The sequence below is a fragment of the Babylonia areolata genome, chromosome 20, assembly GCF_041734735.1.
Source record: "Babylonia areolata isolate BAREFJ2019XMU chromosome 20, ASM4173473v1, whole genome shotgun sequence".
Taxonomy (NCBI): Eukaryota; Metazoa; Mollusca; class Gastropoda; order Neogastropoda; family Buccinidae; genus Babylonia; species Babylonia areolata.
The window spans coordinates 26067258-26084250 of NC_134895.1; the positions used below are offsets into that span (position 1 = coordinate 26067258).

Below are 16993 nucleotides of genomic sequence, written 5' to 3' on the forward strand. Positions count from 1 at the left end.
GTTGTGGTCTTTGTTCGGTCACTGTTCGTGATGTAGGCTCTAGTTACTTTGTGTTTGTGGTCACTGTTCATGATTTAGGCTCTAGTTACTTTGTGTTTGTGGTCACTGTTCGTGATGTAGGCTCTAGTTACTTTGTGTTTGTGGTCACTGTTCGTGATGTAGGCTCTTGTTACTTTGTGTTTGTGGTCACTGTTTGTGATGTAGGCTCTTGTTACTTTGTGTTCATTGGTCACTGGCTTTCTGTGCCGTCATACAGGCTTTCACACACATTGCCGTCCTGCCTTGTATGAGTGGGCCAGTGTTGCTGTGTAAGAGAGTGTGACAGAGTTGCTGTGTGTTTTTTTTGTTTTTGTTTTTTTGTTCTGTGTGTGTGAGTGTTTGTGTGTGAGTAAGTCTAAGAGTGTAACATAGATGGTGTGTTTGTTTTTTTGTGCTTGGAGCTGATCAGTTACGTGTTGATGTCACAGTACAGTTCCGTTACCTTTGTTAATAAGTGTAGGAATTTGGATGGAATAGTCTGCACAACAACCCTCCTCAGTCAATCACAGTTCCACATTAATTGTGTACCAGTTTGGACAAGGATTATTATGGAAATAAAATCCAAACTTTTTGCCTTTGAATCCTCTATCTGAATTTAAATAGTGTTAAAAGGTGACTTGATTTTCTCCTCCTTCCTTATTCGCCTCCCATTAGATGAGCAGCCCGGTGTCCTCGATGAAGGCTGCTGTCCGTTGCAGTTCCTCCAGGGTGCCGTACAGTTTGGCTTCCACTGCTGTCGGTGTTGGCCAGTACTTCCTCCTGGATGCTGCATACGTGCTACAGTCTTGAAGGATGTGGTCGGTTGTCATTGGTCCCTCACCACAAGGGCACTCTCCACTCTGTCCAGTGCCAAATTTTGTGTGCATGTGGTGGAGCAGGCGGTTGTGTCCAGTCCTCAGGCGGAAGATCTTGACCTGTTCCCGTCGTTCCAGCAAATGGTATCTGTCTTCTGGGTTATATTTGGGGTGCTGGAGGTGCCACTTTATTCCTTGCTGTGCCTTGTTGATTGTCTTGATTTCATCGTATGACACCAGTTTGTTGGCCTGTTCCTTCTGTGCACTGTCTTTTGCCAGAATGCCCGCTTTTTCGTTGCCTCTGATGCCACAGTATGCTGGTACCCATTGTATCACCACTTCCTCCACTCTGGCACTCAGGGCAACAAGGGCTGAAGTGAGATTGTTCTGTTCTTTGCAGCGGGAGTTCTTGAGGGCTTGGAGCATGGAGAGAGCGTCTGAGAACACCACCACCTGCCCTGTTGTTCTTGTGGAGTTCTGCGAGACTGTTGTGGCTGCCTCACAGAGGGTTTCTTGCTCCGCTCAGAAGTTGGTGGAGTATTTTCCTGTTGGGATTGCAATTTCTTCATCTCCATCTTTGTATCGGAGGAAGATTCCAGCTCCACCATCCCCTGTTGCTTCTGTGGCGGAGCTATCTGTAAAGACATGGGTCCAGTCTTCCTGGGGGCACTGGTTGCAGATGTACTCCATGGCCAGGGCCTCCCTTTGGGTGTCTGACTGTGTTCCTCTCTTCTCCACTCTGGGAATGCTGGTGACGACTATTGGGAACACCTGCCTCTTCCAAGACAGGTGGGCGACATTTGCTGGGATAGGCTTTGCTTCGTGTTCCATCAAGACTGGGGTTTGTCTTTCAAGGCGTCTTGACTGGTGGATGAAGCTGCCTCTTTTCAGCCGGCTCTTGGTGGGTCTGCTCATTCTGTTGTTCATTGGATGGTTTTCAAGGTGTTTGAATTTTGCTGCCTGGATGAGGATCTTTGTGTCCCTTCTGTCCTCCAGTGACTGTAGCCCAGTGGTCTCCTCCATCTTCAGGATTGGGGTGGATCTCATGGTGCCAGTTATGACATGCTGAGCTTGGTTCTGTATTTTGTTGAGATGGTCGAGGTTAGACTTTGCAGCTGATGCCCATGCTGATGTCCCATACTCAACTACAGGTCGGACTCTCCCCGTATAGAGTCTCTTTAGGATACGTTCATCAGCCCCCCAGTCCGTCCCTGCGAGTTTCTTCATGATCGCCAGTCTCAGCTTGGCCCTGCTACAGCATCTGGTGATCTGCTGTTTCCAAGTGAGCCTGCGGTCAAAGGTCACTCCCAGGTAGGTAGGTGTGGGTTCCTCTGCAAGCCTTTGTTTGTTCAGTGTCAGTTTCGCCTCTTGCTTCTTGCTGGATAGGCTGAAGACTGTGTAGGTTGTTTTGCTTGAGTTGACAGAGACAAGCCATTCCTTGGTCCAGTTGCTGATCTTGTTGAGCGCAGTATGGAGGCGTACCTGTGCTGTAGTGGTGTACTCTTCAGAGCACCAGAGTACCAGGTCATCTGCGTAGATCACTCCTCTGACCCCTCTTGGCAGTTCTCTGACGATGTCATCTATGAAGATGAGGAACAGCGTTGGCGAAAGGACTCCTCCTTGTGGTACTCCCTGTCTCAGCACCTTCTTCTTGCTCTTCTGGCCCTGAATCTTGACTCGGGCTTGGCGGTTGTGTAGGTACTGGCTGATCCAGGTGTACATCCTCCCAGACACACCACATCACCGTAGTTTGAGCCTGTGTCCATCCTTCCAGACTTTGTCGAACGCCTTCTCCATGTCAATCCAGACAGCAAGCGTGTTCTTCTTTTCTTGGAATACGTCCTCAATGCTTTGAGGGATGAATGTGATCCGGTCTTCTGTTGATCTGTGTTGGCGGAAGCCTGCCTGTTCAGGGCTCAGCAGCTGATACTTCTCAAGGTGCCAGACAAGCCTAGTGTTGACAAGTCTCTCCATCAGCTTTCCTCAGCAGCTTGTAAGGCTGATGGGTCTGTAGCTGTCAGACTTCGACTTGTCCTTTCCCTTTTTGTGAATGGGGATCATGTCTGCTTCCCTCCAGCACTGTGGGACTGATCCTATCTTCCAGCTGGAGTTGAAGATTGTTAAAAGGACTGCCTTGCTCTTCATCCCAAGATGCAGAATCATTTCATTTGTGATTCCGTCTGGTCCAGGTGACTTCTTCAGGTTGAGGCTCTCAGCGCTTCCTCCAGCTCTTCTCTGTGAAAGCAGAGGTCACGACTTCCTCTTGGGGCTCTTTCTCATGAAGTTCACCTTGGGCCCTGTGCACTGCAGCTCTATGTTCAGGAGGGACTTCCATATTGCTGATGGTTTTTTTTTTGGTTTTTTTTCCCCTCAAGGCCTAAGCGCGTTGGGTTACGCTGCTGGTCAGGCATCTGCTTGGCAGATGTGGTGTAGCGTATACGGATTTGTCCGAACACAGTGACGCCTCCTTGAGCTACTGAAACTGAACTGAAACTGATGTTTTCATAGACGTCTATGAAGTGGTCTGCTGCTTTCTTTACAGAGAGGTAATTTCCATTCTCTTGTATTGTTATTGTGGTCTGACTTGTTGTTTCGTTGCTGAGGGTTCTGGCCAGTTTCCACAGCTGGCTGCCATCCTTGTCAAGATTTAGGCTTTCAGTTTTCTCTTGCCAGCTTTTTCTTGCAGCTTGTGCGCAGGACAGCTTGTATCTGGCAGTTACTTCCTTCAGCACTATGTTGTTCTCCAGTGATGGCTGCTTTTCTGCTCGGTCCCTGGCTTCCGTAACAGCATCTTCCAGATTTTGGAGTTCCTCCAACCAGTAGGGCTTGTAGTCTTTGCGTGCTCCTCTTGGGATAGATTCTATAGCAGCTTTCAAGACGGCCTTTGTGAAGTCTTGAACCATCTTGTTTGAGTCCTTCTGCCCGATGTTGATTGGCTTTGTGTATGTATCTGTGAAGGTCTCAAAGAGAGTCCAGTTCGCGTTTTAAAAGGTGACTTGATTTAAAGCAAGGGCTTTTCACTGATCTTGAAAATATATTGACCAACAGCTACTAAACTAGTTGAAAACTTGGATAGAATTTGCTATAGAGAAATAGTAATGACCCATTATGACTGCCCTTTGTGATTCTATTTTCATTTTTCCACCAGTGATTGAACAGAAATTGAAGCTGGAAATATACTGACAGAAGTTCATAGTCGCACAGTGCTACAGTGTTCTGTTTGTACTAAAAGACCGACAACTTCCCAAGGTCTGAAGAAAAATGTGCAGCATAGAACCAGGCTTGAGGTAGATATTCCACGCCAGTTGCCCTGATATGTTACATAGATTTTAGGTACATGGGAAATACAGTCCCAGCATTAACATTTCAATCTCTTGTGTTCTATCATTTTGCAAAATGCCCAGGTCATTGGTCTGTCACCGGCTGGAATCATTACAGTGACAAGTAACAAGCTGTCTGTTATTGGATATTTGTGCACATGGAACTCATAATTTTTTTCCTGGTACGAAAAAGTCACATGCTAATCCGGGACCTTTTCTCAGTTGTGTTGTAATTTTCTTACATGAAAAAAGTTGGATTATGATTTGGGACCTCTTTAATTTGTCGTTATTGAGTTGAGTTAGCACCTGGCTTTAAAGCAGTGTCTGTGAGTGAATTGGTGCTTCATTGATGTTTGTTTTGTTAGCTGCGCACGTTGTCCATTGCATTCGGTCTATTTGGTTTGTGTGGAGTCACCATTTCATTTCATTGTGTCAGATAACGTTATTTTCTGTTGTTTCCTGTCCATCACACAACTTGTAATGTCATTTTGTGTTATGTTACTTGTCCCATACACAATTAATAACATTGTTTTCTGTTATGTTACCTGTCCCTTACACAATTTGTAACATTATTTTCAGTTATGTTACCTGCCCCTTACACAAACAGTAACATTATTTTCTGTTAAGTTACCTGCCCCAGACACAATTTTGTCAGTGTAGTTGGCAGTTGGATGATGTTAGACACTGTGTGAGTGTGCAGATGTGAAAAGAGTGAGAGTGTGCATGTATGTATGTGTGTGTTCACAGCTTTGATAGACATGTCCATGCTTTTGAATACATGTTTGAACCATAATGCGAGGCAGAATGTGTTCAGTGTTGTTGCGATCAGTTTCTGGTGATGTTTACAGTCATTGCCTTTGTTCTTCTTTGTTCCCTGTGGAGATACTTTTCTTGTGGAAAGAAAAAGATCATGATGTATGATACAAATCATTGGAATGATTCCTTCCTTATTTACCTGGCACACTACTTTTCACAAATGCACATTTTGTCTGAATTTACAACAGTATCAGAGCATTGGTAAACAAGTTTTCTGTGGGTGGCCAGTCTTAGGTTCTTGAAATGATTTTCTTTTTTTTTCCTTTTTTTCCATTAGAGAGATGTGTTTCACCATGTTAATAAGAACCTGAACTGTTAATGTTCTTTCAATTCTTTTTAATCTTGAGTGTTAATCATGAATGGAAACCACTGTTGAAATACTGTTTATGGGCTTTTACCTGGTTGGCTTCAGTGAATGTTTATGAATCCTTGTGAATGTTGATCACATCTTCATTTGAAAAATAATGTTTTTAAGAGGGAAGAAACTGTAATTATAAATCCCAGGAAAGCTCACTAAGTGTTAGGATCAACAGAAGTCTCTATGAAATATCCCAATGTCCTTCATACTGTTTTGTACATATGTGATCTGTTGTTTAAGACTTTTTCTTCTTCTTTTTTTAGGATGATATACTTTTAAAAAAAAGATTTTATTGTAATAAAAAAAAAAAGAAAAGAAAAAAAAAGGTAAACTGTCATGTTCATTAATTTCTAGGATGCTCACAAATCGCCGGCATCTACAGAGGATGCGAACGCAGAAGCGTCAGGAAAAACTGGAACTGACGCTCCTGACACTGATCAGGTTGTAGCATGGCAGGTTGATGTTGTTGGATGTTGTCAGTGTGTGGTGCAACTGTTCAGGTTGTAGCATGGCAGGTCACTGTGAATTGTTGGATGTTGTCACTGTGTGGTGCCACTGTTCAGGTTGTGTACCATGGCAGGTTGTTGGATGTTGTCAGTGTGTGGTGACACTGTTGTCTGGTCTTGTAGCTTGCACACTGTCAGCAGGAAATATCACAGACTCGTCACACCCTTGGGTTCTGCATTGAGTGTTGTGTTGACGTGTTGCTGGTTTTGGTCAGAAAGTAAAGGATTGAATTGTTGCCCTTCATGTTCACATGCTGTTGTTTTAGTCAGGAAGGGAAAATAAGGGGGACTGAATTATTGCCCTGGTGGAGGTATTTCTGTATTAGACTTATTTTTGTATTTCCATTTGGCAATTTTTGCCCCCTTTTAAGTTTGTTTCAGGATTAAGATAAACACTTTGGTTTATCGGCCCCAGGACTCAGCCACTAAGCTTTGTATATAACAAACATCAGTCGCTCCCACCTATGTATTGCACATCAGTGTCAGAGTAAAATAAACAAGTACTGTGTATGTACTGCACATCAGTGTCACAAGTAGAATAAACAAGTGATGTTTATGTTTTGCACATCGGTGTCAGAGGAAAATAAACAAGTCGTGTTTATGTTTTGCACATCAGTGTCACAAGTAGAATAAACAAGTGATGTTTATGTTTTGCACATCGGTGTCAGAGTAAAATAAACAAGTCGTGTTTATGTTTTGCACATCAGTGTCACAAGTAGAATAAACAAGTGATGTTTATGTTTTGCACATCGGTGTCAGAGCAGAATAAACAAGTCATGTTTATGTATTGCACATCAGTGTCAGAGTAGAATAAACAAGTAATGTTAATGTACTGCACATCAGTGTCAGAGTAGAATAAACAAGTAATATATATGTATTGCACATTGGTGTCAGGTTTGAATAAACAAGAAATGTATTGCACTCGAGTACTGTTTCAGTGACATTGGTGTTTCGTCACCTCATCTTCCTCGGCAGACACTGCTGTTGAGTGACTTGTTGAACAAAGACTGCGCTGATTTCAACAGCCTCTCCACACTTGTTGCACCTAAATGTTGTATGTAAAGCTGTTGAACAAAGACTGCGTTGATTTCAACAGCCTCTCCATGCTCGTTGCACCTAAATGTTGTATGTAAAGCTGTTGAACAAAGACTGCGCTGATTTCAACAGCCTCTCCATGCTCGTTGCACCTAAATGTTTTATGTAAAGCTGTTGAACAAAGACTGCGTTGATTTCAACAGCCTCTCCATGCTTGTTGCACCTAAATGTTTTATGTAAAGCTGTTGAACAAAGACTGCGCTGATTTCAACAGCCTCTCCATGCTCGTTGCACCTAAATGTTGTATGTAAAGCTGTTGAACAAAGACTGCGCTGATTTCAACAGCCTCTCCATGCTCGTTGCACCTAAATGTTGTATTTAAAGCTGTTGAACGTAGGCTGCGCTGATTTCAGCAGCCTCTCCACACTTGTTGCTATCATATGTTGTATGTAAAGCTGTTGTATCTCGACTGCATTGATTCCAACATTCTGTCCACAGTTCTCATTGTGCAGTGCACCCTTTTTGGTGTGTGTGTGTTTGCACATGATACGCTCTCCCCCCTCCCCTCTGCACATACAGATACTGATCATGAAAAAAGATAAATGTGTTTCTGCTTCGATTGTTTGGGGGTTGAGTTGGGGAAGGAGATGGGGGAGAAATGTGGTATGAAGAATTTTGTGGGTGACAGGTCTGAGTTGTGTTTTGTTCAAAAGGAGAAATAGGTTTCTGTCCACACCTGATGATTTATACTTACATTCATTCTGTGTGTGTGTGTGTGTGTGTGTGTGTGTGTGCATCAGATGATAAAGTTTTTACCTTGGCTTCTATTTGACGAAGTAGATCAGTCTATTTGGATTGTTGTTGTTTTCCAACTTGACACTCAGTGTTTCTCTTCAGCCTTCATGTTTATCTGGCTCTTATAGAATAGAAGTCTTTACTTTTTAGTATGTCCTTGGCTCTATCTTTGGTCTGTTCCTCCTCTCCCTGTTTTGCTTTCCCTTTTTATGTGGATCACTTTTGTGGTTCACATCTAAATATAATTTTTTTAAAGCCCTCATGTGGCCCTGTGTGGTCAGCTGGGCTATATATAAGCGACAATGATAAATTAAACAAATAAATGAATTTATAGACATATGCATTTTTTTTCACGTGGTTTGGTAACATTATTACAGACATTATTACAGATTGCCAGCATCCATTAACGTTATGTTTTATTAAGGAAAGAAGTGTGAATGCCTCAAGGAACAATGTTGTTTATTTGCAAAGATTAGAAGGTAAAAAAAAAAAAAAAAAGGTAGTTTTATTTGGTATCTAATTTTAATTTTTACAGTTGTAAGAAAATAATGAACCATGGTGCAAATGCTCAATATGTTCAGCATATCTACCAATAGTATTGAAGATAAGTACCAGAAACATCTGTTTCATTAGAATGGCTGCAACAAATTTTGGAGGTGGCTGTCACAAATGTTTAGGGTAAATAACATAAGCATATGATTATATTTTGATAGACACATTTTAGATGCAATAAGAAATGCAGCAGTAGCAGGCAAAAGATACATGTTTAAAAAAAAAAAAAAAGGGAAGAATAACCATCATATCTCATTATCTCTGTTTTAGTTGTTTGGAATAAATAGGATTTATCAGTTATTTGTATCCTTGTACATATATTAAGATAAATGTCACATCTGTTTTTCCTTTTTTTGTGTGTTTGTTCTGGTTTTAGAATGAACTACAAGAATGAATTACATTCACCATTTTCCTGTGTCTTTGTACATAATTATATTCAGTATTTACAAACAAATTGAAAAGTATTGATGCGAAGTTGTCCAAAAATATTTTTTCACTGTGTTAGTCTGTCTGCCTGACTTCAGAAATGGTTTGATTCCCAAAGAAAACTTAACATAAAGCTGGAAAGGCAGCAAAAGTTACCTGTATGAAGTGGTGTTTGGATAGGTTACATTGATTGCAACCAACACACTTATATCTTAAGACTATGTGTGCACAGATTGTTACAAATTGAAGCTGCATATCTAAATTTTCAGCTGTTTAAGAAGGCTTGTTCTGTTGGTATATTTTCTTGTGCATATTTTCAGCACATGATGGTAAGACTGGTGAATAGCTACTGCTGTGTTTTTCCAGGTTTCTTTTTCTTTTTTTTTCCCCCTGTAAATTCTTGTGATGTTGTACAAACTCTATTCTTGGTTTGGTTTGGTGTTTGTTTTTGTTTTTTGGGTTTTTTTTTCCCCTTTATTATTATTCTCTTTTTTTTTCAGTTTTCTTTTCTTGTGATGATGTACAAATAATAAGTGGAATATGATGCCCAAGAGCAGGTAGAGTGGTATGCTGGCAGTTTGTGACAAAAGTGTTTTGAAACTGTGTTGTCAGGGTTCCTTGTATCCAAGCTTTGGTCCAGGACTGGTGGTGGATGGAGGTGACATGTCGGGGGTGGTGGGGGAGGAGACCTGGATCGACAACAAGCTGACTTTTGAACCCATCGTGCCCCCCATGAAGGTCAGAGTGGTGTGTCTGTTTTCACTTCTGCTTCCTTTGTGTACTCCATGATTTGTTTGATTGAGGCCTCTGTTTTCATTCTGTCAATCATTGTACAAAATTGAAGTTTTCAGCTGGTTTGATTTCTGTCATTGGTTAGGCAAAGGTTTAGCAGTGAGCCTGTCTTTTCAGAGTTGCAGGTGCTGTTAACTTTGATGTGAGAAATGAGACATGCAAAGTGGCAATAAAATGAAAGGTTACACGGACCAAGAAACATATCTGACACTCTATATGGACAGGCAGTTCAGATCACCATACTCGCACTCTGTGTTGATCTGCTTGGCTCGATATCTGTTAGAGAAAGGAGGAGGTGCGCGTAGCATGTTCACCATACTTAGTCTTGTGTGTGTGTGTGTGTTCATGTGTATCATAGTATGTTTTGGTTTGCACTTCCTTCAAGAAAAGTAGGAAAAGATGACTTCTCCTACAATGACAATGAATGTTTTTCTTCTCTTTCTCATTTCCTCTCCTCTTCTGTCTCTCATTTTTCCACAGAGCTGCTACTTTCTCTTTTGAGCATCTTCACCATTCGATAGAAATAGAGAAAGATTTGTTATGTATGAATGTTGTTTGTTTAATGATTGGATTGCTTTTACATCCATACCATTTTCTTTTTTAAGCAACTTGCTAAAGGCAGAGGAAATGGTCATGTTGTATCCCACCACACCTTTTTCATTGTGAATGCTGTTTTAACTCCCTGACTGCTGACAAATGTTGAGGTCAGCTACTTTCCGTGTGCCATGTTTTTAATATTTTGTGAATACTTCTGCAAACAAACTCACAAGCACTGGACATGGAAACAAAAAAGGAGCAATAAGCCTTGGTCTCATCTTCATCAGGATGATCAGAAATACCTTCTGAATCGTTGTACAGGTTTTCTGTATGTTATCTTGATGTTATCATGCAGAATGGAGAATGATGACACAGAATTGACAACGTGTTGTCACATAGACTGGATGACAATGATGATGACAACACAATGAATGATGTGTCATGCAGACAGAATGATGTGTGATGTGTATGGTTGCCCTGTGTGCAGGAGACGAAAGACTCGCTGAAGTCTGGCATCCAGGGCATCGACCATACCATGCCTTTCTTCTCCCCGGATGCCACCAGCACCGTGGGACGTCCGGGCAAGGTACCCCCACCCATACCTCCCAAAGCCAACTCTTTCGATGACTCTTTCAACAGGATGGATATTGTGAGTCGGGGGTGGCAGCAAGCCATGTTGTGCACTTACTCCCCGTTTGTACAGCGCTGTGCTGCAGCTAACACTGGTGGGATCTAACTCTCATTGGATCTAACACTGGTGGGATCTGACTCTCACTGGATCTAACACTGGTGGGATCTTACTCTCACCAGATCTAACTGGTCGGATCTAAAACTGGCCGTGTGTGCTGTGGGGTGGTAGATCTTGTATTTCTCTTTGTCTTTGTAACATCAAATTTTATCATTGTGAAATTCAGTCTGCTCTCCCTGGGGAGAATGTGTCACGGTAGTGTAGAAACATCCGTGTTTTTTGTGGTTTTCTAAAGAAATTTGCCAGGGACAGCTCTTTTGTTGCTTTAGGATCTTTACCTGAGCTAAGTACATGCTGCTCTTGGGACCTCGGTTTGTAGTCTCATCCGAAAGACTAAAGATCCAAAAAATCTAACACTAGTTTGTTGCTTGGTGTTGATTCAGTGTTGAGTCATATTTCTGTCATTGAAAAAGGTTAAAAGTCCCATAGCCTTTTTCGACCATCAGGGCAGTGAATTCATATCCAGTGTGCCTAGGGCTCAGCATAGGAAGGCAGTGAATTCATATCCAGTGTGCCTAGGGCTCAGCATAGGAAGGCAGTGAATTCATATCCAGTGTGCCTAGGGCTCAGCATAGGAAGGCAGTGAATTCGTATCCAGTGTGCCGAGGGCTCAGCATAGGAAGGCAGTGAAGTCATATCCAGTGTGCCTAGGGCTCAGCATAGGAAGGCAGTGAATTCATATCCACTGTGCCGAGGGCTAAGCATAGGAAGGCAGTGAATTCATATCCACTGTGCCGAGGGCTAAGCATAGGAAGGCAGTGAATTCATATCCACTGTGCCTAGGGCTAAGCATAGGAAGGCAGTGAATTCATATCCAGTGTGCTGAGGGCTCAGCATAGGAAGGCAGTGAATTCATATCCAATGTGCCGAGGGCTCAGCATAGGAAGGCAGTGAATACACATCCAGTGTGCCTAGGGCTCAGCATAGGAAGGCAGTGAATTCATATTCACTGTGCCTGGGGCTCAGTATAGGAAGGCAGTGAATTCATATCCACTATGCCTGGGGCTCAGCATAGGAAGGCAGGGCCTAATCCTCTGCTGTTGTTTTGATCTTCCCCATCGGAAGTCCAGTATCCATTCAGACCTGGCTGGAGTGAGGAAAATTGGAGTAAAGTGCCTTTCTCAAGGGCACTGTATTATGATGAAACAGGTCCTCAAACCCTGATCACTGGTGAACAGTGGATCACAAGTCAACTCTTGACCACTTCTGCCATGGTGCCTCTTCTGTCCTTTTTGGAGGGATCACTTTTGAGCTGGTTGATCTTTCAGTGACTGTTAAAGAGGACCATGCTGGGAGTGCAGGAGTCTCTGCGTTTCTTGAAGTCTACCTGTTGGTCCTGTGGTGTTGATTTCACTCTGTCAGCTGATGTTATGGGCTGGGTGCATGAGGGATCCTAGCAGCGCTGTTTCCTTTGTGTTCAGAAATCTCTGGATTCCGCACTAAAGTACATAGAATCTGAATGACATTTGCTAAGTTTCCTCAGTATTAAGAATTTTCATGAGTCTGCGCTGATTCCATAGACTCTTAGGACATTTTCTGCTGTTCAAGCGAACTTATGCAACCCAGGACAGATGTTGGGTTAATTGTGATTCACATTATATCAGGGTAAGGGCACCATTTTTAACCTGGGATACCACAACTGTGATTCACATTGTATCAGGGAAAGGGCACCATTTTTAACCTGGGATACCACCATAACTGTGATTCACATTATATCAGGGTAAGGGCACCATTTTTAACCTGGGATACCACCATAACTGTGATTCACATTATATCAGGGAAAGGGCACCATTTTTAACCTGGGATACCACCATAACTGTGATTCACATTATATCAGGGTAAGGGCACCATTTTTAACCTGGGAGAACACCATTTGATATGATTCCAGTTGATAATAATCATAAAGCAAAGTTTGCTCTGTTCAGTTGTCACACCGATTTATTATATCATTTGCAGTGTTTTAAAGTAAACATATCAAATGCTTTTATGTATACGCATGTTTTACATGCTTAGTGTTCCTTTTTCTGGTCATGTTTAACATCTTTGTGTTGAGTAATTGTCTGCCTTTGTTTTGCTGCACCTGATGCAATGTCTGTTTACGAGATTATTGAGTTGCTGTTATGTGATCTGTCTCTCAGTTCAGACTGTAGCGTTGTTTTTATGTGATCTGTCTTTCAGTTTAGACTATACAGTTGTTGTCATGTGATCTATCTTTCAGTTCAGACTTTAGAGTTGTTGTCTGATGTGTCTTTCAGTTCAGAGCCACACCTTGTGCACTGTCTGTTTCAGAGATTACAGAGTTGTCGTCTGATGTGTCTTAGTTCAAGAGCCACACCTTGTGCAGTGTCTGTTTAAGAGATAACAGAGTTGTCTGCACCTTGTGCAGTGTCTAAGAGATTACAGAGTTGTTGTCTGCACCTTGTGCAGTGTCTGTTTAAGAGATTACGGAGTTGTCTGATGTGTCTTTCAGTTCAAGAGCCACACCTTGTGCAGTGTCTGTTTAAGAGATTAGAGTTGTTGTCTGCACCTTGTGCAGTGTCTAAGAGATTACAGAGTTGTTGTCTGCACCTTTTGCAGTGTCTGTTTAAGAGATTACGGAGTTGTGTGATGTGTCTTTCAGTTCAAGAGCAACAAAGACGGTGTGGAGGAGACACGTGTGCAGCACACCATCGTGATGACCTCACCTGATGGTGAAGACTTCGACTACGATGCTGTGAGTCATGGGGAAGGCCACTGGGTCATGCTGGTGTAGCACACTGTTTGTACCCCCTTGAGTTTTACCCCAGGGACAAATCTGCCCAGCCCAGATCAACCACAGGGTCTGTGCAGACTGGCCTGGAAGGACCCCTGAGGCTATGCTTTCTGTTCAGAAGTGACCTCCCCCTCCCCACCTCCTCCTAATGGATATTGGGGGTCATTCTAGCCAGCTTGATCTGACTTGAAGTAAATTTAGCCCAGTTAGAATCAGTACACACAATCAGATTAGAACTCCACCATGTTTGGTTTCCTTCAGGTACAATGGAGGGGTGGGGTTTAATAAAGGCTGGTCTAGGCCAGAATTACCCCACTTCCCTTCTCAGCAGCTTGATTTCACCTGTTGAAAGGGAGTCATTCCCATCTAGGGATGGGGAAGTGGGGTGGGGGTAGTTGATCTTGACTAGCCACAAATGACCCAGGGGGGTTATGGGGTTGTTCAAGGCCTAGCCCAAAATGCTTGGGTAAAACCGAGCTGGGGGTTGTTTGAGGCTGTTACTCCGGAATTTGTCCACCCAATGTATAAGAACTGTCATTTAGGCATGACATGAATTTTGTCCATCCTTGTATGAGGACTGCTGTTTGGGCATGACAACATGAGTTTGTCCATCCATGAAAAGGACTGTTGTCGTTCAAAATGTGTATGAAAAGCTTGGTTAAAGGCTGAAGGATTTGATTACAATAGTTATTTCATCCTGTTCAGCCTTTCTCTGTTTTCTTCCTCTTTCATTGTCTTTTTCACACACACACACACACACACACACACACACACACACACACACACACACACACACACACATTTGCTTGCATGCACACAAATACATAATTGCACACAAGCCATTGTAAGTAATTCAGGTGCTCTGGTTTGGGATGAGCAACAAAAATGTACATACATTTTTTTTATCACTTCTAAAATTATTTGTATTGTTGCCAGACATGATTTGGTGACAGTTGGACTTCTTTTTTTTTTCTTTCTTCAAAAAAAATTTTTTTTTTTTTTTAAGAAAGACGGGTATTGTGATTTGTTTTTAAGTGTTCATTTACCTTGTGATGAGCATCCTCCCATCTGAAGTATGTGCATTACTGTTAGACATGATGTTTTCAGAAGGGGGCTCAACTTTTCCCACAGCCCCACATCTTGCCATCCTATCTGCTCCACACCTTTAATTTCCTGCATTTTAATGTCCAGTTGTGACTTAATGTTTCCCCCCCCGCTGCTGGTAACCATGTTACCCAGTGCTACCTGCCACATGAGGGGAGTAAACCCAACACGAAAGTCTAATCCAGAAAGGGAAGGGCTCTCCCAGATTTGCCTTTCCTATGAAACTACTTGAAAAATGATGGACTGACAACATTGCAGAATGAATGGGGAAAACTGTTTGAAGTAGCCCAGGCTTTGACACACAACTAACAGACCTGGAGGAATCTGGTGAATAGTTCTTCTGTGTGGGTCCCCATTGACTCTTAAGAGTTAAGGGAGAAGAAGAGAATAATTATACACAAATTCCTTGAAATTTCCTACATAACAATGTTCAGTATTCACTTTATTTGATTTAATAATACACTCTAATTCCTTGAAAAATTAGAATGTCACACAGTCTCAGAAATTAGAGATGAAATATGAGTGTGTGTTTTTTTCAGGCTCTTGCAGATGCAATCCGTTCAGTGACCGAGTTCAATCCTGACATGTCGGTGGAGCGAATTGAGTGTGTTCAGCAAATTGAAGATGTCAACAAGAAATAAGTGAGTGTATATTGGCCTCAGGGTCAACATCTTTTCTTTGTGATTATTCTTCTTCTGCCTTTGTTCAGTGCAACCGGGCTAATGTTGGTCTTTGTGATTATTCTTCTTCTGCCTTTGTTCAGTGCAACCGGGCTAATGTTGGAACAACGAACTAGCCCTTCAGGACTATGTGATTGTCTGGCAGAGAGACAGAGGTGATGTTTCCATCACACGCTGCATGAGAGGAGCAGTCTGTTGGTCGGACCATCGCCTGGTACACAGCAAGATGAACATCAGACTTGCACGCAAGCTCCAACCAGCCAGGCAGAAACCCCCTAGGAAGCTGAACATCCACCGCCTCCCTATCACCAAGGACGTGCTGCAGCAGCATATCCAAGCAGCTTTCCAAGAAATTCCTGCATCGACTGATGTAGAAGAGGTATGGAGCACCTTTAGAGATGCTGTTTACACAGCAGCAGCTGACACACTCGGATTTGTACAGAGGAGCCACAAAGTCTGGTTTGACGAGAACGACTCTGGAATCTCCCCCATGAGGACATGCAGTTCATTATGGACAGGTTCTCAACCTCCTGCAGGTGCTTTGGACTCACCATCAGCTTCAGCAAGACCAAGTCCATGTACCAACCATCTAGCTCACAGAACGCCAGTGCTCCCCCCCCCCTCCACCCCCCTCCCCTTCCCCCAACCTGCAGTCAAGATCAGCGACACAGAAATCAAGTCAGTCGACAAGTTTTGCTACCTGGGCAGCACCCTATGCAGCAACGGAGCCCTTGATGCAGAAGTGACGCTGCGCATCGCCAAGGCCAGCTCCACCTTGGCAGACTCAACAACAGGCTGTGGAACAACAAAAGCATCAGGCTCAGCACCAAGATGAAACCTACAGAGCTGTTGTGCTGACCACCTTGTTGTACTGCTGTGAAACATGGACAACGTATTGCCGTCACATTCAACAACTTGAGCAGTTTCACCAGAGATGCCTACGAAAGATCCTCGGCATAAAGTGGCAAGATAGGGTCTCTAACCTCAAGGTCCTAGAGAGGAGCGGCCTGCCCAGCATCGAAAGCCTGCTGATCCAGTGCCAGCTACACTGGACAGGACACGTTGTCCACATGACAGACAGCAGGATCCCGAAGATGCTTTACCATGGCCAGCTGAAGGAAGGCCACCGTGAACTTGGAAGACCCTGCAAGTGCTTCAAGGACACCTTGAAGACAAACCTCAAAACCTGTGACATATACATCACTTCCTGGGAAACAGATGCCCTTGACCGCTCTCGCTGGAGGATGCTGTGCTCTAGTGGCATAAAGATGTTTGAAAACAAGAGAACGCTGGCCATTAAGGAGAAGCATGAGCAACACCTGTGGGAAGTGCTGCACATCCAGAATCAGCCTCTTCTCCCATATGAGGACACAGACCGACAGATAGGCCTGCCTGCCTACTCATCCGTTGGACCGACGGGAGACTCCATCATGTACCAGTTGCTTTTTTCCCAGTGGGGAAAAAGGGAGTGGATGTCTGACCTTTGTCAAATGCAGCGCTGATCAGGCCTTGGGGCCCTCAGCTGTAGAGATGGCCAGCTGTCACCAACCATTCTGTCAGACTGATGGAGGTGCAGAGATGGCCAGCTGTCACCAGCCATTCTGTCAGACTGATGGAGGTGCAGAGATGGCCAGCTGTCACCAGCCATTCTGTCAGACTGATGGAGGTGCAGAGATGGCCAGCTGTCACCAACGCCTCATAGTATTGTGGTCACTATCCCTGCCAATATAGAGAGTCCA

General features: G+C 43.3%; 1 protein-coding gene across 9 annotated transcripts in view; it reads left to right on the forward strand.

Annotated features, from left to right (window-relative positions):
- Positions 1–16993, forward strand: part of LOC143295338 (uncharacterized) — a 135726-nt gene that overhangs the window by 113144 nt on the left and 5589 nt on the right. For 8 of the 9 annotated variants that reach the window (XM_076606979.1, XM_076606983.1, XM_076606985.1 and 5 more), the window contains 4 exons: positions 9254–9379; positions 10458–10619; positions 13339–13431; positions 15114–15215. In XM_076606979.1, the coding sequence (XP_076463094.1) occupies positions 9254–9379; positions 10458–10619; positions 13339–13431; positions 15114–15215 (483 nt within the window). The remainder of the gene's footprint in view (positions 1–9253; positions 9380–10457; positions 10620–13338; positions 13432–15113; positions 15216–16993) is intronic. The other variant, XM_076606981.1, reaches the window with a different exon arrangement.